The sequence below is a fragment of the Haliotis rufescens genome, unplaced genomic scaffold, assembly GCF_023055435.1.
Source record: "Haliotis rufescens isolate VD_foot unplaced genomic scaffold, xgHalRufe1.0.p SCAF_4, whole genome shotgun sequence".
Taxonomy (NCBI): domain Eukaryota; kingdom Metazoa; phylum Mollusca; class Gastropoda; order Lepetellida; family Haliotidae; genus Haliotis; species Haliotis rufescens.
The window spans coordinates 9,087,849-9,112,320 of NW_025964112.1; the positions used below are offsets into that span (position 1 = coordinate 9,087,849).

The 24,472-nt window shown below is 39.1% G+C and overlaps 1 protein-coding gene across 1 annotated transcript in view; it reads left to right on the forward strand.

Annotated features, from left to right (window-relative positions):
• Nucleotides 1-23,577, forward strand: part of LOC124135825 — a 41,416-nt gene extending 17,839 nt beyond the window's left edge. The window contains exons 2-3 of the mRNA XM_046501430.2: nucleotides 16,116-16,319; nucleotides 20,998-23,577. Coding sequence (XP_046357386.1) covers nucleotides 16,116-16,319; nucleotides 20,998-21,241 — 448 coding nt within the window. The 3' untranslated portion in view covers nucleotides 21,242-23,577. The remainder of the gene's footprint in view (nucleotides 1-16,115; nucleotides 16,320-20,997) is intronic.
• Nucleotides 23,578-24,472: the final 895 nt, after the last annotated feature.

The window sequence follows — 24,472 nt, forward strand, 5'->3', positions numbered from 1 at the left end:
ATAGTAATATTAAATTAAGTTTTTTTATAAAGCATTCATTGATGTATTTGACATGAGACGTAGCGACACTCATGTATTTTATAATAATGTACAATTTCAATGCCTTAAATCTGTTGCATTAAACAAATTCTTTGATTTGATGTTGTCATATTGTGACTCAATTTGTGTCTAGTCTTCCAAATGTTCTATTGCGAATACATATAGTGTCAGCGCTCATGATCGCCATATCTATGAATGGATGAAAATATCATCATTAATAAACTTACCTGAGCTCAATATGTGTTCTGAAGACAAATCGCTGTAAAGCATCTTGCACGGCTTCGTTCGCGTTCACCCTCAAATGTACGAAAGGAAAATCTGCAACTGTGCGTGTTCAATGTTCGTTTGTATTTTTGTGACAGACGGTCGTTATTTTCATTAAGATTCCACAAATTCCTAAATCACAACTGATGTAGCTGCCTTGGTTAACTGGAGTCAGGATATAACTAATTACAAACTCTGTTCTAATTATGCTAATCGAGGAAGTGCATTATACTGGATGACAAACTTAGTAATCCTTTCACACTAATCCTTGTTTACAATGAACGCATGTCAAATGACTAAATAAACATCCTTTTTTATTTTCTTAAGTAGAAGTATCACAATGGGCGGTGAACACAACTGTTTGTAGAATGATAGTTTCAGAAAGGAATACAAATACAAATATACAGAAAGGGGTTTAAAATGGTTTCTTTCTTTGCATCCACGCATTGTTGTTGTGGATGCGGTTATTTGCTGTCGGAATTGTTTTTGCAATTCAATTAGTTAATTACATGTCACATGACAACTGCATGTCACGGGGGCCTGGACATAAATCACGTGGTGCACTATTAGGCCTATAATAACCCCCAACCTTGATTCTGCATCAATTCAAAAACTCCTGAATCCTCATCGACTCCTGAACACTTAGATTTTGACGTTGTCATCTTGATCATCAGAACCATCAAAGGCGGCAAAATACAGTAAGCAACTTTTCTCCCACTTTTCAATTCAGATGTAGACAAGTACAACACGTTTAGTAATGATTTAAAAAATTGTACGAGTTTCTTAGTGTCAATAATTAGTAGAACAGACGTAAAACAGACATACAAATGGACACGTTATAGACAACAATCCTATATATTTTAGTAACAATGATTAGTTGGAGTGACCAGTATATATTTGCAAAAAATAGATTTATAAAAGTTCAGCTGCATGTGTCAGGGACCCAATCTAGATAGCGCCAACATCTAGAACCGCTGCGCCGGAAGTAGGTAACGTTTCTAGCTCTTACGTCGAGTAAAATCAGAAATGATTCGCGTGATACATATATGATGTACATATATGTGAACAGCCTCTCGTTATTAATGCCCTTTAATTGTAGTCATCTTACTATTTGATCGTTTGTGCCACACAAAGCTATAAGTTCCGTAATAAAAATACGGAAAAATGAACAGATTAATCTCATGGACATATATTCAAAAATGGTAGCATAACGAATGAAGTAATGTTTTAATTTCCGTTCCCATAATACTGTTTAGATGAAACACCGTTAGCAACTTGAATGGGAATAAACAGTGGCAGCTGTCACTAGCCAAAGGATACTAGACTATACAAGAACAGTTTTAGCATCTCACACCGTCCCGACAGGCGCCAACCTCTCAAATATTGCACAGCATATATTGATGGCGTAGTATGATATTAATATTACAATGTTTCTTGAATACTGTGCGAAGAATATTTTGTACGATGGCAAGATTCAAAACAAGTATCATTATCTTCTTTGCGAGGAATTTGGAGGTTGGAGTATTGAGAGAGGATAAGATCTGTGGATGAACAACATCACTTGCTTGATAATGGTGTTACAACATACACCTAAGCGTCGCTCCTAACTGTAATAAAGACGTTGTTCATCAATATATCTTATCTCTACTCAGTTTTCATTATCGCTAAAATTAGACAAAACTGTAAAAAAGGTTTAACATGTGTGGTAGCACAGCTAGTCCCTGAAAAATTTTCATTTAAAAAAAATAAATAAAAAATCACAGCGCACAGGGAAATTGGGCGAGGCTCAATTCGAACGGTATTCCCATGTTATGTTTTTCTGAAAATGTACATGGAGCGGATTGGTCAAGAAGTTTATATGAAGACCACTCCGGAATACAATGATTCAAAAATGCATACATGATATTGTAAATATATCTAGATTTTTAGACAGGATAATGCATAGATAATATTCCAACAGTCAGATTAACCAGATTAAACAGATTCCTCTACGCTGGGCAAACACTGGTCTATGTAGAATCATATCGTTATCTGGGACTACGGGTTGACGAGCATCTAGATATGTGAAACTGTGAAAGAGTTGTACAATTCTGCCAGCCATGCTTTGTCTTATTCTGTTGGGTGTATGTCTTATGCTGTTTTTTATGAAACTGTATGAAAGTCTTGTTGAGCCGGTAATGATCTATGGCTCTGGTATATGAGGATAAAACATTAATCTAATCCACAATAGAGCCCGTAATTATTTCTTGGTGTTAGTAACGGTACCTCCAGTATAGCCACTAATGGAGACATGGGTCTCTCCTCCCCGTTTGTTACATTACATGCTAATGTTTTTAGACTACCCCAAGATTTAATAACAGTACTTGTAACGCTTTGATGAAGAAAATGGTTACTATGTAAAAGTTCATGGAGTACTAAAGTTGTTAAAATTTCCTGTAATCTTAATATTTATGATGTTATGAATATTATGACTGCTCCAATGTCCCGAAAGAAGAAAATTGCCCATATTAAAAACGTTCTCGTAAACAAAGATGAACTGAGCTGGAGAACAAAGCTTTGGAACGATAAACATAACGTTAAGGGCAATACATTAAGAACTTTCATGATCGTAACGTTGTTGCTCCTTATGTTTTAAATACAGGGACCACCGTCGCATTTTAGCTAGTTTTAGATCTGGATCGAAACAGGACGATTTACAACCCCCCAAACCTTTGAGAAAATAGAATTTGCCCGCACTGTTTTAAAATTGTTCATTAAAGTTTGTCGAAAATGAATTTCACTTTATTAAATGTTATGTCCTTTATGATCTTAGAAGTATTTTACTTAGATAATGGTCATCTCTTTTGAAACACGTGACGCATTCATAAAATAACTTCCTCTGTAAGGTTCACACCCAATTGTCAGACATCCCATTTGGCAGGTGACCGAATCATCAGACAGACCAGTCAAGTGTGACCAGTGTATTCGCCTGGTCTAAACTACTAATTACTGTGCTGCTCTCGACTGTGGGCAGAGTAAGCGATTCACCACTCGTTAAGTGATACAGATTAACCAGATTCCTCTCCGTTGGGCAAACACTGGTCTATGTAGAATCATATCGTTATCTGGGACTACGGGTTGACGAGCATCTAGATATGTGAAACTGTGAAAGAGTTGTACAATTCTGCCAGCCATGCTTTGTCTTATTCTGTTGGGTGTATGTTTTATGATGTTTTTTATGAAACTGTATGAAAGTCTTGTTGAGCCGGTAATGATCTATGGCTCTGGTATATGAGGATAAAACGTTAATCTAATCCACAATAGAGCCGGTAAATTATTTCTTGGTGTTAGTAACGGTACCTCCATGTATAGCCACTAATGGAGACATGGGTCTCTCCTCCCCGTTTGTTACATTACATGCTAATGTTTTTAGACTACCCCAAGATTTAATAACAGTACTTGTAACGCTTTGATGAAGAAAAAGGTTACTATGTAAAAGTTCATGGAGTACTAAAGTTGTTAAAATTTCCTGTTATCTTAATATTTATGATGTTATGAATATTATGACTGCTCCAATGTCCCGAAAGAAGAAAATTGCCCATATTAAAAACGTTCTCGTAAACAAAGATGAACTGAGCTGGAGAACAAAGCTTTGGAACGATAAACATAACGTTAAGGGCAATACATTAAGAACTTTCATGATCGTAACGTTGTTGCTCCTTATGTTTTAAATACAGGGACCACCGTCGCATTTTAGCTAGTTTTAGATCTGGATCGAAACAGGACGATTTACAACCCCCCAAACCTTTGAGAAAATAGAATCTGCCCGCACTGTTTTAAAATTGTTCATAAAAGTTTGTCGAAAATGAATTTCACTTTATTAAATGTTATGTCCTTTATGATCTAAGAAGTATTTTACTTAGATAAAGGTCATCTCTTTTGAAACACGTGACGCATTCATAAAATAACTTCCTCTGTAAGGTTCACACCCAATTGTCAGACATCCCATTTGGCAGGTGACCGAATCATCAGACAGACCAGTCAAGTGTGACCAGTGTATTCGCCTGGTCTAAACTACTAATTAATGTGCTGCTCTCGCCTGCGGGCAGAGTAAGCTATTCAAACTCGTTAAGTGATACAGATTAACCAGATTCCTCTACGCTGGGCAAACACTGGTCTATGTAGAATCATATCGTTATCTGGGACTACGGGTTGACGAGCATCTAGATATGTGAAACTGTGAAAGAGTTGTACAATTCTGCCAGCCATGCTTTGTCTTATTCTGTTGGGTGTATGTCTTATGATGTTTTTTATGAAACTGTATGAAAGTCTTGTTGAGCCGGTAATGTTCTATGGCTCTGGTATATGAGGATAAAACGTTAATCTAATCCAAAATAGAGCCGGTAAATTATTTCTTGGTGTTAGTAACGGTACCTCCATGTATAGCCACTAATGGAGACATGGGTCTCTCCTCCCCGTTTGTTACATTACATGCTAATGTTTTTAGACTACCCCAAGATTTAATAACAGTACTTGTAACGCTTTGATGAAGAAAATGGTTACTATGTAAAAGTTCATGGAGTACTAAAGTTGTTAAAATTTCCTGTAATCTTAATATTTATGATGTTATGAATATTATGACTGCTCCAATGTCCCGAAAGAAGAAAATTGCCCATATTAAAAACGTTCTCGTAAACAAAGATGAACTGAGCTGGAGAACAGAGCTTTGGAACGATAAACATAACGTTAAGGGCAATACATTAAGAACTTTCATGATCGTAACGTTGTTGCTCCTTATGTTATAAATACAGGGACCACCGTCGCATTTTAGCTAGTTTTAGATCTGGATCGAAACAGGACGATTTACAACCCCCCAAACCTTTGAGAAAATAGAATTTGCCCGCACTGTTTTAAAATTGTTCATTAAAGTTTGTCGAAAATGAATTTCACTTTATTAAATGTTATGTCCTTTATGATCTTAGAAGTATTTTACTTAGATAATGGTCATCTCTTTTGAAACACGTGACGCATTCATAAAATAACTTCCTCTGTAAGGTTCACACCCAATTGTCAGACATCCCATTTGGCAGGTGACCGAATCATCAGACAGACCAGTCAAGTGTGACCAGTGTATTCGCCTGGTCTAAACTACTAATTACTGTGCTGCTCTCGACTGTGGGCAGAGTAAGCGATTCACCACTCGTTAAGTGATACAGATTAACCAGATTCCTCTCCGCTGGGCAAACACTGGTCTATGTAGAATCATATCGTTATCTGGGACTACGGGTTGACGAGCATCTAGATATGTGAAACTGTGAAAGAGTTGTACAATTCTGCCAGCCATGCTTTGTCTTATTCTGTTGGGTGTATGTCTTATGATGTTTTTTATGAAACTGTATGAAAGTCTTGTTGAGCCGGTAATGATCTATGGCTCTGGTATATGAGGATAAAACGTTAATCTAATCCACAATAGAGCCGGTAAATTATTTCTTGGTGTTAGTAACGGTACCTCCATGTATAGCCACTAATGGAGACATGGGTCTCTCCTCCCCGTTTGTTACATTACATGCTAACGTTTTTAGACTACCCCAAGATTTAATAACAGTACTTGTAACGCTTTGATGAAGAAAATGGTTACTATGTAAAAGTTCATGGAGTACTAAAGTTGTTAAAATTTCCTGTAATCTTAATATTTATGATGTTATGAATATTATGACTGCTCCAATGTCCCGAAAGAAGAAAATTGCCCATATTAAAAACGTTCTCGTAAACAAAGATGAACTGAGCTGGAGAACAAAGCTTTGGAACGATAAACATAACGTTAAGGGCAATACATTAAGAACTTTCATGATCGTAACGTTGTTGCTCCTTATGTTTTAAATACAGGGACCACCGTCGCATTTTAGCTAGTTTTAGATCTGGATCGAAACAGGACGATTTACAACCCCCCAAACCTTTGAGAAAATAGAATCTGCCCGCACTGTTTTAAAATTGTTCATAAAAGTTTGTCGAAAATGAATTTCACTTTATTAAATGTTATGTCCTTTATGATCTTAGAAGTATTTTACTTAGATAATGGTCATCTCTTTTGAAACACGTGACGCATTCATAAAATAACTTCCTCTGTAAGGTTCACACCCAATTGTCAGACATCCCATTTGGCAGGTGACCGAATCATCAGACAGACCAGTCAAGTGTGACCAGTGTATTCGCCTGGTCTAAACTACTAATTACTGTGCTGCTCTCGACTGTGGGCAGAGTAAGCTATTCAAACTCGTTAAGTGATACAGATTAACCAGATTCCTCTACGCTGGGCAAACACTGGTCTATGTAGAATCATATCGTTATCTGGGACTACGGGTTGACGAGCATCTAGATATGTGAAACTGTGAAAGAGTTGTACAATTCTGCCAGCCATGCTTTGTCTTATTCTGTTGGGTGTATGTCTTATGATGTTTTTTATGAAACTGTATGAAAGTCTTGTTGAGCCGGTAATGTTCTATGGCTCTGGTATATGAGGATAAAACGTTAATCTAATCCAAAATAGAGCCGGTAAATTATTTCTTGGTGTTAGTAACGGTACCTCCATGTATAGCCACTAATGGAGACATGGGTCTCTCCTCCCCGTTTGTTACATTACATGCTAATGTTTTTAGACTACCCCAAGATTTAATAACAGTACTTGTAACGCTTTGATGAAGAAAATGGTTACTATGTAAAAGTTCATGGAGTACTAAAGTTGTTAAAATTTCCTGTAATCTTAATATTTATGATGTTATGAATATTATGACTGCTCCAATGTCCCGAAAGAAGAAAATTGCCCATATTAAAAACGTTCTCGTAAACAAAGATGAACTGAGCTGGAGAACAGAGCTTTGGAACGATAAACATCAATGTTTAAAAGTACTTTCAACTACTTGTTGCTGGCGTACGCATTTTATATTGATCAAACTGTTATTAAGATCTGTAAAACATAACGAAATACAAATTATTTCATAACATCATATAGTTGTCATAATGAAAATAGTATTAAAGCATTATTGTCACATGCAATAATTATACTGTTCGGTATCATTAGTAAACTTTGCAACCACATTATGTGAAACATTCTATAAGAGGTGAGGAAATTGAATGAAGCAGTGGTAAAATCTAACCATATATACAAAATTGTATATTTTGGAAATACCAACTATACAAAATTGTATATTTTGGAAATATCAAATATACAAAATTGTATATTTTGTATATATGGGTATTTTTTCTTGTGTTCCTGGTGTCGTTATCCTAATGAAGAAGTCGTTCGAACTATAAACATTGCTGTACGCTCCACATGAACATATCGCGATGTATATTCGTCCAGCTTAACTTTTCACACTATATCTAGGTATAAATCACATGTAGTTAATCTTTAGCATATCTCAGTGTTATCACTGCCTAACAGGAAGTCTCGTCCACGTCCATGCTGGGAACAGAAGGAGGTCTGTGGTGCACGGGCATGACGAACGGGTCAAGTTAACAGTATCTGCGATATGTCATATTCACCGGACTTAAACAACACCCGTGATAAGATAATTATAGTGTCCATGTATTCGTAAAATACACACATCGCACACATCATTGACATACAAAACCATTGTCATTACTTATGAACGTATCCCTTATCTAATGTGTTATACAATGTGCTTATTTCATGATTATGGAATACATGATATAGATATGGGTGCCGTTGTACAAAGCGATCTTAGCGCTAAGGTGATCGTAACGCCCTTACCTTAACATAGACCTACGACAGTCGTAGCTCTAAGGTTATTTTGTACAACGGCAGCATGGTCTACACTATCACAATATATAAGTAGCAGAGTCGCCCTTGTATTCAAATAATATTGTATGTGTATGCTCAATTCAACATTTTCACTTAAGTCATTTAAGAGAATTACATCTTAGGACCGTCTACGTGGTCTAGTGGATAGAGCCTCTGCCCGGAAGATCGGTGGTTCGATCCCCGCACGTATCACACCAAAAGACATTAAAACGATGGAACTTATTGTTAGCCTGCCTGGCGCTAGGCATTATGGGATAAAACAAGACTGGTCCTAACGGAGACAGTATAAGTACCACATGCAAGCACACACGCACATTAAACCCAATTGCACCTAATTACATTACATCTTAACACAACTTAAGGTATTTACTTGTGCAAATTATAATTGGTGGTCTACCAACGTTCAATGTAGAAAACTATAGTTTCATCAAATGCTACCATACCCTGAGAAGATGTTTCGGCGGCGAATGTGTTTTATTTAAATTTTTAATGAATGGGAAGTTTTGAAGGAAAGTATCAGAAATATTTCAGATGGATATCATTACGGTAAACAGATTACAGGTCCAGTTCGAAGCATATAAAGAAACTGTGTCGGTCGTAGCTTGACATGTCACTGTGTCATCCTCTTTATACAACATCGGCAGGCTAAAAGCAGATACTGCAAATATTGGCTCGCCTCAAGTAGTATTTAGACTGGGATTCTCCAAGTAATGTGACTGCTATCCGTAAAACTGAACACGTTGTGAGACAACAAGCGTGTACTGGTCAGAGTTCAACTTGAATGGTGTCTTTGCCAGTTGAGGATCTTCTTGTAGTGTGTGTTTTGTCTCTCATTAGTGCAAGGAATTTGAAGGAAAGTTGTATGTGAGTGTCAAACGCCATGAAACGATGAGCTGATATTGCATTAACACTGCTAAACAATATTCCAGGTATATCCCGGCCTTGAACTATTATAATGTAGGAGACAGAAATCAAACCGACACAGCCTATAGACATTTACTTCTTGGTTGAACATATGATGTGAGGTGAAATGGGGTTTAACGTGCACTTATGCATGCAGGGACGCATATTGAATGCGTAGCTGCTTGTACTAGTCCGGACTTACGACGATTTTAGTGCTAGCCCACTGAGATACCATGTCGCAGTTTAACATGGATACCTCACTCCGAGCCGATCAGTCCTTGTGTTATCGAGCGCCAGGCAGGGTAACAAAAAGTACCATCTTTTAACGTCTTTTGGTATGACTCGCGGCCTTGGATTGAACCACCGACCTTCCGTTCTCCGGGCAGACGCTCTATCCCCTAGACCACGGAGTGGCCTGAACACAGGCACCTGAAACCAGGGATCTTTGTTTCGGACAGATCCCAGTCAAATTCCTACCCATGATCATCGGATCTTGGCAAAGGCTGAGGGGGCTGATCTCTGTGCAGAGCATTCCGTTGACTTAGACAAGGCCAGCTGTGTCCCATCAGCGGGAATAGTGAGTGAGTTGAACATTCACTCACTCACTCATGCTCGTGTACTGGTCAAGCACTAGGGTTAGATGCCGAAATTACTCAGGTATCCATATGTTGCCCGGTCTGAATCGTTACTCTTACTTCAACCACTGGTTTGCCTGGTCCAGAATCGAATATTTTACAAACCGCCGTCATATAGCTGGAATATGGCTTCGTGCGGCGTTAAAAAACAGCAAAATACAGATTCGATTACGCACAGACCCAAGTGATGTATGCGTTGCATTACAGCTAGATTATTGCTAGCATGGATTGGGTGAAGAAACACATTTCTGCTCATATGAAGCATCCATTTTATAACAGTGCTACATGTGCCCAACAGTAGAGCGGCATACAAAGGACGTTATGTTTCCCATATGATAGATATATTGTCAGTATACGGGCATTGTAGCCGGGGGGTCCTTGGGTGGTTACATGTGCGTGTCCGAAATAATTGGAAGAGCAATTAATTGCCTGCAGTTGTCTGTATACGAATGAGATAACACTCTGGGAATATAGGTTATTATGTTGCCAGTTTTGTAAGGACGTTAACGCTTGGAGTATAATATATCTTTTATACGGTAAAAAGTCATTAACGCAGCGTCGACCTTCGAAGCTGGAGATTATCAAAATTCACACCCTTCACTCGATATCCTTAGAACCATGCATATACAGAATATACATTTTTCAAGATATCGCGACAAGCATAAGTTTCAAATTTTGATCAATATCTGATGTTATATGTTTCCCAGTTCTGATGTACGATACACGAAAATGCTTCACCATACCCGGAAGTATAAATTAGATATAAGAACTGATATAGATTGATTAATATTGCGATGTTCATGTTCATGATACATGTCCCACATTAACAAGTCAAGCCTTCGCACATATAGTCTGTAACCCATTCTGTCAATGAAACTATAAAAACAACGTGGCCAAACACGTGGGTTTAATGTCCTACTATCACTGTACAAGTGTTGAGGCCTAATCCGCCCAGGTGATCTCGAACTATTGACTGCTACACGTGTCGATATCGCACTTCTGTCTTCAGTGGGGAGAACGTGGACTTCCCCGTTGTTTTTGTGTGTGTGGAACAGCTGGTACCCGATAGCATCAGTGACACTTAACAGACATGTGTTGCAGAGATTTGGATAACATTGTCGTTTGTGAATCGTGTGGTTTATTGTTGTCACTTATACACACAATATGCATAGCACCCATGTAGTAGTTATTGTTTTCGAAATACGTTTTGTTTGGAGAAACATAATACAAACATGTACAAAAGTGTTAGTCTGTCTTACAGACCCTGATACAAATATATATCAAATACAGCCCATGCAAGTCTATAATGTTTGGCAAGTCTAGATAACTGCAGTATCTGAAAATGAAGAGAGTCACTGGGCTCCTTTTTATTATATTTTTATTAAGATAACTGAACAACTGTTTTTTGTATGTAAGATGTGTTCATTTCAGAGACTAGATGTTAGTCTATAAAAGTGTCAGCAGTGCATGGCTTTCGAAACATCAAAACAAGAAAGGTGCTAGCTATGCATGACTGTATTTATTACTGTGTTGTGCTAGAAAAAATGTCATAGTTGTTTCCGTTGTACATGACAGATCGTTTTGCACATATGCACATTGGTTTCGTGAATGCTAGGCATGATCAGATTTATATTTTGACGTTGTGCAAGCGGGTGGAGCGACACGCACGCACACACACGCACACGCACACACACACACACACACGCAAGCACACATGAAATTCTCCATGTGTGATTGTGTCAAGATACCATGGCAACTAATACCGGTGTTTTGCCTTTCACTTCTTCCGAAATACATTAGTGTTCAAATTTGTACTGTTTAATATTCACAGGAAACCGGTGTTTTAGCCTAAGTATCATCATTGCGTATCAAGCATTGTTTGTATCGTCTTGTTCTCGTGTCGAAAATGATTATCCATACCAAGCTGCAATATGAATACACTGCTCTTAATGTTTGATTTGCGGTCACAACATATTAAGCCCTCCGTGTGAATGTACTGTGTATGTTCTGTGAATGTGCTCTGAATGCATTGAGAATCCACTTCTCTTAATGTTTGATTTGTGGTCACTACGTGTTAAGCCATCGCTGTGAATGTACTGTTGATATATCTGTTCACACTGATAACCGAACCCTTCCTAAACATCTGGCGCATACGTTAAGACAGGAAGCGTTTGATAAATAGTCCCGAATTATCAATATATAAATCAACGAACCTGTCTGTAGGGATATCAATTCATCGACAGCGTGTATTCGATAAAACAGTGGTCTATATTGCTGACAAACGTAAGAGCTTAGAATGTTTGAATTAACATTCTATCATTAACAACAGTATATCGTTATGTTTATATTTTTTGGAACTAGTATCTGTAGTGATTCCCAGAAGTATGGCAATACATTGTGCCACGGTACGAGTAACGTATCCTCAGGTCATGCCTCAATGCAGAGGATACATGTGTAGAATTCAATAATGACATTTTTGTCATATAAACATGACTATAAACTATACCTTCTGTCTGTACATACAACAGGTTATATGACATTGTTAGCTTGAATGAATCAAGGTAATTATACAGTTCCCGGGTTAGAATACAATTCCTCGACATGATAACTGTCACATTGCCACGTTTCGTATAGTGCTTTTTCCGTCGAGACACGACCCGTGAAGATCCGGGGTAGAATAGGTCTTCAGCAACCCATGCTTGCTGTAAAAAGCGACTATGCTTGTCGTAAGAGGCGACTAACGGGATCGGGTGGTCAGGCTCGCTGACATGGTTGAAGTATGTCATCAATCCCAATTGCGTGGAACGATGCTCAGGACATCACTCACTGGATTGTCTGGTCCAGACTCCATTATTTACAGACCGCCGCCATATAGCTGGAATATTGCTGAGTGCGGCGTAAAACAACAAACCAAACCAAACCAAACCGTTGAGACACTCTCGTCACAACATTGCTGGAATATTGCCGATGTAACGTAACATTTAACTTACTCACTCACTCTGTTGAGATACGTATAGTATTGCGACAAAATGTATCTTTAGAACATAAGTTCATAGAGGGCAGTTACTTGTTTAAGGAGTATGTGGATGTGTCAGATATAGCTGTGTAGAAGGTGTTCACGGACAGACGGGATACATGTCGTATTCACTTGGAGATAGCCATGCAGCTCCTCTCCTTGTTATTTGTGAAGTAACGGTGGTTCTCGGTGATCATTACTTGACATGGAACACACACAAACTCTCATTTATATATTAACCTTTTATCTTTACTTGTTCTCAGTGCTATCTTCCATGTTTACAAGTGCTATCTGTCGGTGATAATGACGCTCCCAAGTCTCAAGGCTGTAGTGACATTACACAGAGACAGCACGCAACGACAACACCACTGCACCATTGTAAATACACCAAGTTGTTAGCGCTCAGGGACAGTACTGACTAGCTATGCTTGTGTCGTGGATCTGGGATGGTCTCACGTTGTACAGTGAAACCACCTTGTCCGGAAACTCGTCTTCTCGGACTGGTACTGTTGGAAACGTTAACGTTGTATATGTATATGTTGTATGAAGGAAGGTGTACTCAAACCCATACCCTTGTTTCGTTAATCCGATTTTTTCTCTCGTGAGAAAGCGATCTTAGCGCTAAGAAGATAGCTTTTTGAAACGGGGCCATGGTTAGTTTTTCTCTGCGTAGCGCAATTTAACCCCGTTAGGCCTGGTTACAGCTTTTCTCTGTATTTTGCAAATTCCGCATTCTGGACATGAATTCTCGAAAGGTCCACACATACTACAGTAACTTATACCTATGATTAGCATTAATCAGGTTGATGAATTCAGCGTGTTGTTTGTCATTAGCTACATCACAATAAAGCGCACATTCTTGTCCAAGAAAAGGTGAACTGGCATTGGGCTTTTGTTTGGCGAGTTATGAGGCTGCACTGGTACCAGGTATCTAAAGAATGTGTCATCTGAAAGTTGAAATGTATGTGTGGAGTGCATGGAGTTCAAAATGTCACCATACACTACGACTAATACTTCCCCAACAAACTGCATGACCCACACATCCCTGAACATCGCCTGACTGCATCATGCAGGTTGTCTGTTATCAACAACACCCTTCAGCGTCCAGGTAAACACGAATATGACCTCAGATCTCCCTTTATTGTGATAAATACTTTGGATGCCAAAATACTGGTGCGTGTTTTCATAAAGTTAATACAGTTTGCTCCACGTATTATGTTACCCGTGGGTTGTCATGACCTGTGATGATAGTACACCTACCTATGCGAGCATAACTAGAGCGAAAACAAGCTGCCCTAGCCATCATGTCCCTGTAGGATGCTTGTTTGACAGGTTGCAGTGGCATGCTTCGATGAACGACGACAGAAGCTAGTGACTGTAACTAGCCAGCTCATGTGGAGTGATGGGTTCTCATATACTCGGAGGGAAAGTATTTTATCTGAAATTAGGCATGGCAAATAAATAAGATAGGAAGCGTTACTGCACAAGATATGTTTTGGGTCACCGATTGTTTAGAATGTGAGGCTGGTTTCATAACTTTAAAGCAACCGGTACTACTGTCATATATGGCTGTTATTCTAAACATATCAATGACAAACCTTGTGACAAATGTATGATAACATACACATATCACATGTTAAATCATCGGTATACGCAGTTATCCCAACATCAGTTATATTGTACTATACGTGTATTGATGATGAAAATGAGAGTATATGTGTTGCCGAAGGTAACAGTGTTTCATCCGAATGCCTCTGGGATTAAACTACAGAGGCACAGGTGACGACTAAGGCGGTGATGCTCAGTACACGATACTGGATCTTACGCCCCCTGCTATTAATGTGTCTATATGCATGGCTACGCACGGGCCTCTTATCGGTGTGAAATGTCATTACACGTCCATCTGTGCTGCTCTGGTGGTCACTGTAGATATATCACGGCATCTTATCGCCGCTGTACATCTCAATAACCTCGTGTACAAATTGGAGTGACGTGCCATACATTAATAACATATATCTGAACAAATTGGATACGTTCTGTCATGTTCATACAGATGGCGAAGCTGTGTTGGCTGCAACCTAACGCATATGTTTTAATAGGCTTATGATCATAAACAAAATATGGTCCGTTTCGACTGGTTATTCTCTTGCGTTGACGTTTTAGGTTATATTCAGTTTAAGAGGGTATAATTAGTTATGTTTATTTTAGGTAGAATCTATACCATTTCAAGACCCTTCTACGGCACTGAGTCACTCCTTTAATTACTATGATATTACTACGATAGTTCCTTTAACGGTGTCCATTTAGGCAGCATGCTCTGGGAAATTGCCATCTAAGTTTCTTTACAGCTCATCATAAACATACGACCCATAGCCTCTATGCATGCCCTCTAATTGTAATGGGGCGGTCGGGTAGCCTAGTGGTTAAAGCGTTCGCTCGTCACGCCGAAGACCCGGGTTCGATTCCCGACATGGGTACAATGTGTGAAGCCCATTTCTGGTGACCCCCGCCGTGATATTGCTGGAATATTGCTAAAAGCTAAAACCATACTCACTCACTCACTCTAATTGTAATGGTCATGATCATAACATATTATGCAGTATTTTGTTGTAAAGTAGGTTTATTCAACTATGTAATATTTATGGAGAAAAGTCGGGTTGTTGTACTCCTGTGCATGGTTTGAAGTGCGAGAAGGTTTTGGCCTCTGTCATCATTATCCACTGTGGATGGTGCTCAGAAAAGTAATGGTACTGTATGTCCGTTAAATACAAATTTGCGAGTGGCAACACAGCCCTTTCTTGCGTACTCAGTCCCTCAGTATCATGTGCACACTGCAATTAACAGGATATAAGAGATCCATTACATGTTTGTGGAACCTCTTTAGCCTTATATATTACTTCTTGTAAGGCTATAAAAGCACTTCATACAAATAGTATATGGCGCCTAGGATGACCAACATATGTTCTTGTTGACCATGATATAAATAATGTCACTGACATATCTCATTCGACTGTTCACACATATACATCATCGCTATAACAAGGATGGTATTTCTACTATGTTCTTTGTAATACTGGTGTCATAAATTAACGCTCTGGTGGCATCATTTTAACGTCGAATACTCTTACATTTAGCGTCACTATTCAATAAATAATTTGTTTGATAAGAAGGAAAATAGGTTAACCTACACTTCAATAACTCAGTGACAAACTTTGGCATCATACAGTAGTTAGAAAGTTCTTAAAACGAATGTACTGTTGACCCGTGTCCTAGATGAACATAACACACAGGCGGTGGGATGGCTTAGCGGTTTGCTCGTCACCTCGAAGGGCCATGTTCGATTCCCGGCATGGGTACAAAATATGAATATTGCTGGAATATTGCTAAGAAGCGATGTAAAACTCACTCACTCACATATCAAACATCACATCATAGTTTGATTCTTCTTGTGTTACAGGAAGGAAGTCGAGCAGATGTTTGACAAATACGTGACCAACTTCACTCGGCGCCTGAAGAAAGACGCAGCCCTGAACATGCTGGAGAAGGAGTTCAGTCTCTCAGAGGAGGAAGCCGACATCATCTTTGGCGTATTCGACAAAGATCAAAATAACGAACTCAGCTTGTGGGAGTTTAACCAGTTCTACAACACCATTGGTGGGGAGTAAGTACTGAATAATTATTGTCATGGTGACCTTGCAGTGGAATCTTTACCTTTTCTCTGAAGTATTTCCCAAGATCTCACTTCGTTGGCTAACATGTGTGTATCCGGGGAATCCTGGTATAGTCACCATTATCTCATTGCCCACTAAAGATGACCCGGCCCGAAAAGTTGGCTGATCACGAGTCGGGGTACTCGCTGTACAAGATCACTTTTCACTGATTTGTCTGGTCCAGAGTCGATTAGTTACTTGCCGCCGTCATATAGATGGAATATTGCTGGCTACCGCGTTAAAAATATTCATTCACAGTCACTTACTATATCGGAAGATATCATGTGGTAGACCTGTATGTGTTTATGTCATGTGATGTTTTATGACAGTGGCGTGAAACAACATGCGCTCAGTAATTTGCAAAAAGAACACATTTTGTAGACCTGCACGTGGGGTATTTCGTGTGAATATTGCTGACTTCAGTGTTCAAAGACATGCACTCACTCACTCTGTTAAATCATGCAAATATGGAGATTTGTGGTTCAAACACAGCTAGAACACAGTGTTGTAAGGGAATGTTATGTTTAACTTAAATATAGGAAAGATGTGACTCTCGTTAAATAACAGTCGAATTGATACATATCAAACTTCATTCTAACTTCCGGGGAAAAAAATAAACATGAAATAACAATCAAATGAATAGGACAAACAATACATAGTACTATCAGTTCCCTGTAAAATAAGTGTTGTGTTTTAAAGCACTTTTGATTCCATTTGCACTACACGACTGTGACCTAGTCTTCAGTATTCAGAGTCTGAACATAGATTAGCCGCCCACTTGCAGTTTAACAAACAAAGGCCAAAAGTAAAATTGTATGGACCAGGTGGCATATTTGCGAAAGATCATGGGGATTATGGCCCTTACATGTTATACATGGCGCGAAGGTAAACTGGCTTCTCACGACCTGGTTCACGTTTGACCTCAGTTCTCTCTGAATATGAGGGGAGGATATATATTCATATGAAAGAAACACTTTCGGATGGTATTTATAGGCAAGTTGATGTTCGTGGGGAACTAGTTTGGTCAGACATCGCAGTAATTATAAGTCGTGTGTGGTTGTAAGTAAAAAAGTAACACGTACCGAAAATGTGGGATATAAATTTTGTCCTAAGCTTTTAAAAAGATCGGAACAAACACTGGACATGCTTGATGTCCTGCAAAATAATGTGTTGTGGTTAAAAACAAGTTGGCTTCTTCTTTCAGAATTATTTAGTTTGTTCTTAAACGCTGACTGATTTTTTTTATGTCACAAACAAACACCCCCTACCCTATCCACGTGCTACTTAATTTTCGACTACTAAATTCGAATTCATTCCTGCAATGACCCGTTTTCTCCCTTGTAAGAGAAAGTTTTCTAATAAAGAATATATAAGTGACATCTTACATGTGGAATTGCATGTGGTCACGTCGGTATATAAAGAAAAAAATGTCTTTGCTGTATAATTGCCTATGTCAAAATATTGCATTCCTAAATACATTATTCAGAAAACGAGTCTGATTCACGACAACTTTGTTTGCGCCGGAGGTGACACTGTTTGTCGTGCACTTTCAGGTGTTGGACGTCCTTGTAAACAGAGGTTGCCGTTAGTACCCAGAGCACGTGGCTCGTGTTTACTGTTTCTCGTAATCTCGCGGTAATTGGTGGCTCTTCACGGTATACAATAGTGGCTTAGCGTCAGTACAATATATGGTGGTTCTGAAATAACAAGCTGTTTGTACGAGCTGGTGTGCTTTAGTCTCGCGTAGTCTGGTGACCCTGCACCCAAACTTGACTCTTCACTCCTGAATCTGAAATTACAAACTTTCAACGTACACAATAAGTATGATATCAGGCTGATTTATTGTGTACGGATGCTAAAGTTCACGTTTAAGACACAGCTTGTATTTATCAATATATATATGATAGTAATATACTGTTGCTTGTGTGTATCTAAGTAATAAAAGAGTGCGTTTTAAGCTCGCGAACCTTGTAGAAAGAGGTGTTATTTAAATGGTCTTGATTTGAAGAAGTACAGTATGCTAACAAGATTCTGGACTGATGCTTTCTTGCATCAACAATATTCCATCTATAGGAAGACGGTAATATTCGAGTGTGGACGAGACAAACCAGTGATTAATATCATGAATAACTCCCCACGCCGCCTGGGCACGATGGCACGCAATCACCCAAGATATTACATATTAGAAGCAATGCAATATTACCATATATTTTATGGTTTCTGGTGTAAAGAAGCCTGAAGACTACTTGCAGCTTTTCTCTTTCCCAAACTACTAAGCAAGGGCGGTAATTTACTCAAAAAGGGCAATCGTGGCTTAAGTGAGGCAGTCAGGAGAACGAGGTGTCAACACATGCTTTTACGAATGTGCACTGAACCACGTGTTTTATGTGGCTCTTTCCCATCGCACAGCATGGGACGACCTGGTTTCGCCCAGTGAATATGAATTCCATAAAGACATTATTGTCAACATAAAAGTAGGATTTTTCTTAATCTACACCTGACGTTTATTACTATTTATTAAACGCTACTCTGGAGAACAATAGGGCTTTTATAGCTTTTATATACATCATAAACAGTAATCTAAATAAACCAACGGCCACGTGGTGTTGTTATGGTATGTTGCCACTAGGAATCTTATACCACTCATTTACACCATCGCCTGTTTAGCCTATTCATGATAACATCGCCGGACGTTACATGTTAATTATATGAACACTAATATTACACTTTACCGTACTTAAACTGTAGGCGCCCCGTGCTCTACTACACGCTGTATATGAGGTGAAATGGGGTTTAACGTCGCGTCCAAGATTATTACACTTATATAGCGACGTGCATGCACGTGTGTGTGTGGCTGCTTGTACTAGACCGGACTGATGCCGATTTATAGCGCTAGCACACTGAGATACCATGCCGCAGTTTAACATGAATACCCTACTCAGACACAGTATACTGACTCCGAGCCGACCAGTCCATGTTTAAGCCCCTTAATACCGAGCGCCAGACAGGGTAACAACAAGTACCATCTTTTAACGTCTTTTGGTATGACGCGGCCGGGGATCGAACTCCGGACCTTCCGCTTTCCGGGCGGACGCTCTACCACAAGACCACGGAGGCGGTCACGTTGTATATGAAACCACAAGAACAAGGACATACCTATAAACTGAACTGTACTTGCCTTAATGTGTTATAGTTCAATGCCAGAATCATAAATAGATAACTACATATTCATCGAAATTATAAATGACTCCAGCTACATTCCACTTTCCACGCCACACCTACCGCTGTTATGAGTTCCGTACTCATCAGGGGTGTTTTTTATTTCCTAACATGCACAACCTGAGAGCTACCAGTTAATGAGTGCGTATTTGGGTGTCGGCCTGTTTCCTTAATGTATTGCAAAGGCATTTGATCTTTTGTTAGGCCTGCCGTTGGAGTAAGCTGTTTCAACAAGGACATAATACAAATTCTTAACACAAAATTGCCTTTTCCCACGTCTGGAATCGATTTTCTACTTTAAAATTCTGTCCCCAATTGTTCACGTGTCAGGCAAAAATCCAGATTGTCGTAATTGTCGATTAAGCATTGACGCCCGTTTGACAAACCGAGTCAATCAGCGTCATTGTTTTAATCACTTTCACCCAGTCCCTTCATTTTCAGTCGCGTCAAAGCACGAACTAGGTGGTCTAAATTCCATGTTCATATTGAAACGGAAAATTATTCATACACTCAATTGATTCTTAATCCTATGCATTGTTTTTCTGCCAGTAATGTGTAAGTTTAATGTCCCCATATGCGTAAGTCACATTACTGTTGGTAACACTTTAAATTGATGAATTGACCTCTGAACGGGTGAATTTTGGGGGTGGTCGGGTAGCCTAGTGGTTAAAGCGTTTGCTCGTCACGCCGAAGAACCGGGTTCGATTCCCGACATGGGTACATTGTGTGAAGCCCATTTCTCGAGTCATGGACAAGCGAAGGTGAAACCTGGGGCACGGGTGGCCAAGTCGTCTAAGGCGCCGTGATTCGCTGTGCAGAGTTTCGTCCCTTGGGCACGCCAGAAACCTATGATTGTAGGTTGGAATCCCGGTTGTGGGTGCGAACGCCGTTGGGTACGATTGCCAAAAGGCGACTATGCTTGTCGTATGAGGCGACTAACGGGATCGGGTGGTCAGGCTCGCTGTCTTGGTTGATGCATGTCATCGATCCCAATTGCGTGGATCGATGCTCATGATATCTATCACTGGATTGTCTGGTTCAGACTCGATTATTTACAGACCGCCGTCATATAGCTGGAGTATGGAGCTGGAGTGCGGCGTAAAACAACAAACCAACCAACCAACGTTGTGTACGATGGTACACTACCAGCCAGGTCACACATTGTTATCACCCAATCCCCATGTCAGCTCTTGTGAAACGTACAGGATACCGTGGAACATTTATGCCCAGGAAACTGAACGGGGCTGGTATGTCAGTACTGTTTCTTGAAAATATGGTCGTTTATCCAACACTGGCCGTGAGACAAAAGATGTTCGTCCTGTGGATGCTTAATGGAACTGTGTCCATTTATGATCTATTTCTAAATGTAAATTATTATTGTTTTTATTATTATTATTTCTTTTCCTCCAGTGCCCACACATACCTCGCTATGTTCAACGACCTTCAAAAGGACCACACCGGCTTGGTGGACATCGAGCGTCTGTGGGATGTCCTGAAAGTTATGAAAACTGCCCAGGGCAACACCTTGGAAGAGAAGGACGTGGAGATGTTCATCAAGAGCACTGCTGGCAGCGAGAAGAAGATTGATCTGCCCAAGTTCATTAACCTCTTATGCCGAGTGAAGCTGTTCCGCGGTGGGGTGGAGGCCCACTAGTCGAGGAATCAACTGAAAGAGCAGACGACATACCAGAGTTCTGTGACGGGTGGACATGATTTGATTTTGTGAAAAACACTTTCAATGGCTCGAATCCGTTGACTATCACTGATATGATGAGGGATTTTTAAAATTGTGTTGGATTTCTTCGACCAATCCGTAAGAAGACCGTGTCAGGTTACCTGTGGACTTCTCTGCTTTATAGAGCCTAAAATAGCTTGACGTTTGATTATAGTGCAACTATTAATGAAACGTATCTCACACTAATTACAGAAATATCCAGAATGTAGAGTGTACATACCTCGTCTGTGACAAATACAAAATAGTCGAACAACAATAACGGCAATGTCCTGTACAGAGGATACAAATCTGCCCTGAAAACCAGTTTATGTTGTACCTTTTTGGGGGGGGGGGGGGGGGGGGGGGAAGTCCTACTATAAACTAATTTTGATCTCAGGCTGTAATGATGCATAATAATGCAATAGCAAGTGACGCTGCAGAACACAGGCAGCATTAAATACACATTTAAAGAAATCATTTCAAACTAGGGCAGTTCTGATAGTCAGAACAGACTTCATTTGTTGGAACTAGGTGTATGAGGTTGGGAACTGGGTATATTATGGTTGTTACTGTTGCATATTTAATTATGTCAACGATATAAATACTGAAACAATAAGATCTGTGCAAGTGTTGTATATTTTCCAATCACTTTATATATTGTGAAAATGTCAAATCACTGGCAACAATTGGGTGTCCCTCGCAGATGTATAACCCTTAATATTGACACTTGTTCAGTGTATGTATGATACAATGTGATGCTAGTCTTTGGGTGACAGTAGTCCAAGGTGCTGTGTTATCTCCCGACATGACAAATAACACCTTGCTTGTCAGTCTGACTCTGTCTCTACATACTTCACGTGTTGAAGCATAACCTAAGATATTTAATATTTGTCAGGACATTTGTGGTCACAATTGGCCAACAGATATCAAGGGAGATAACTCGTGTCAGATGTTGAAATCAAGTGGTACTGGTGGTTGTACATTTAATTTCTTTTAGAGTATCACCTGCAAGTGTGGCCAGAATATTCGTAAATGAGATACATAAGAAAAACCTTGGCTTTTTTCACAGTATGTCCTATAAAATGGACACACAAATGAATTTTGTGGATAGAACTGAATAACTGATCATGCCCTCAAACTTATAGATTGGGAAGCCATTTAATGTTGACAAGTAATTCAGATAGAAGATGGGCCATAAAGCCGCAGAAGCTAAAATACCTGCACTGTGGGAACCAAGGGTCACTGCCAAAACATCTCTGTTTGAGAACAAGCTGCATGTCTGCCTCCAAAGTGTTTTCAGTGAGAATTACCCATCTATTGAATTCCTGTGGTCAGGTCACATCTGCATTGATAACACAGGAACTCGTTATTGGTCAGTAAATAAAAATATATACCCCCTATATGTAAGTAGAGATAGAGGGTATATATTTTTTTACTGACCAATAACAAGTTCCTGTGATTGATAACTATTTGATATCTACCACCACCACCTACTTGTATTGCCATGGACCAGTCACCTATATTCATTCATTCATCATGCTCATGTTATAGACATCATTACCATATATGGTATCTAATCCACCATCACTCCATACTTTAACATTTCAAGTGTTTCTTCCATACTTAGGTAAATACACGTTATATTTATGACACACATGTATTGTATGTGATGCAGTAAATTATCAGTACAGGGGACGTTTTCCATGATTTTCTTATGGTGCTTACTTCGATGATATAATCATATATTTTCTCCTGTTATCTTGAAATATCTTGTAGAGCATTAGCTATTAGAGCATGTAGGTGGAAGGGGTTATAATTTTTATTTCTCAGGGCTCCTAAAAAAACGTTCACCATTTGATAAACATGGATAAATATATATCTTGTAATTTCAATGTAATGTTTTACTTTCAAACGTAGGCATGTAATAGTGTTGTTGTGTACAAAGATATTAAGTCTTTGAATGGCATTTAGAAGTGATAAAAATATATTGGAGAAAAGAACTTATACCTAGTCTATCATAAATTTAAAACCCTGCACACAGTTGAGCTTGTCAAAGGCTGTTGTTATGAAGCCTGTTTCAATTCTAGGTAGGTGTTGTAGGCATATAGGACAAATGGAAGTCGCTTACAATATATTGCCTAAACAGCTTCACCAAAATCATGCTTTGCATTCCGAATGTACAATTTTTATTGATATTTCTTGTATATACTGTATAATTTACCTGGTTATTTACCAACTGTAGACAAATTAAAATGAAATAAAATGTATAACCATTATATCATGAATGTTATTGTGTCAGTGAGTGAGTGAGTTGGGTTTTACACTGCCTTAAGCATTATTTCACAGTTGGGGACACAAGAGTGGGCTTCACACATCATACCCACATGGGGAACTGAAGCCCGAACATTCTCATGACAAGTACAACGCTTTAACCACAGGGTCACAGAACCACCCCATTAAAATCCAGTTAAATTGTTCCAATATAACTCGTTATCATTTCTGAAATGTTTCTTAGTTTCACTGTTGGTTTGTTCTTAAACGCTACAATCAGCAATATTCCTGCTATATGACAGTTGTCTGAAAATAATCGAGTCTGGACCAGACAATCCAGAGATATGAGCATTGATCTACGCAATTGGGACACTTTGGCATGCATCAACCAATTATGCGAGCCTGACCACCCGATCCCATTAGTCACCTTTTACGACAAGCATAGTCGCCTTTTACAGCAGGCATTGGTTGTTGAAGACCTATTCTAAACCGGATCTTCACGGGTTAGTTTTATAAAAATGCAGTTTCACACTGATGTGGAAAAGATGAACCTTCTGCAACATGTACATCACACACGTTAATACATGCAGCTTTATTCCATAATGTAAGCAAAATAGTATTCTACTGAGGTAGACACTATTTTTCATTAACATGTTCGGCAAACATTTTCAAGCAAAAAGTAATTAACTAATAATTCTATCAAAAAGGTTCAAATGTACCATCATAACAGTTTTTGGTCTGACAACCATGCTGAAACAAGCAAACGCAATGTATTCCTCCTTACATCATGTACATACAAGGAAGTGTGTGTTGCTTTCTCATGAAGGTTTTCCAAACTTAGAAACAGTGGGGAGCATACAACCCAAGCATCATGAGAGGTGCCAGAAGGTTAACAGTCAC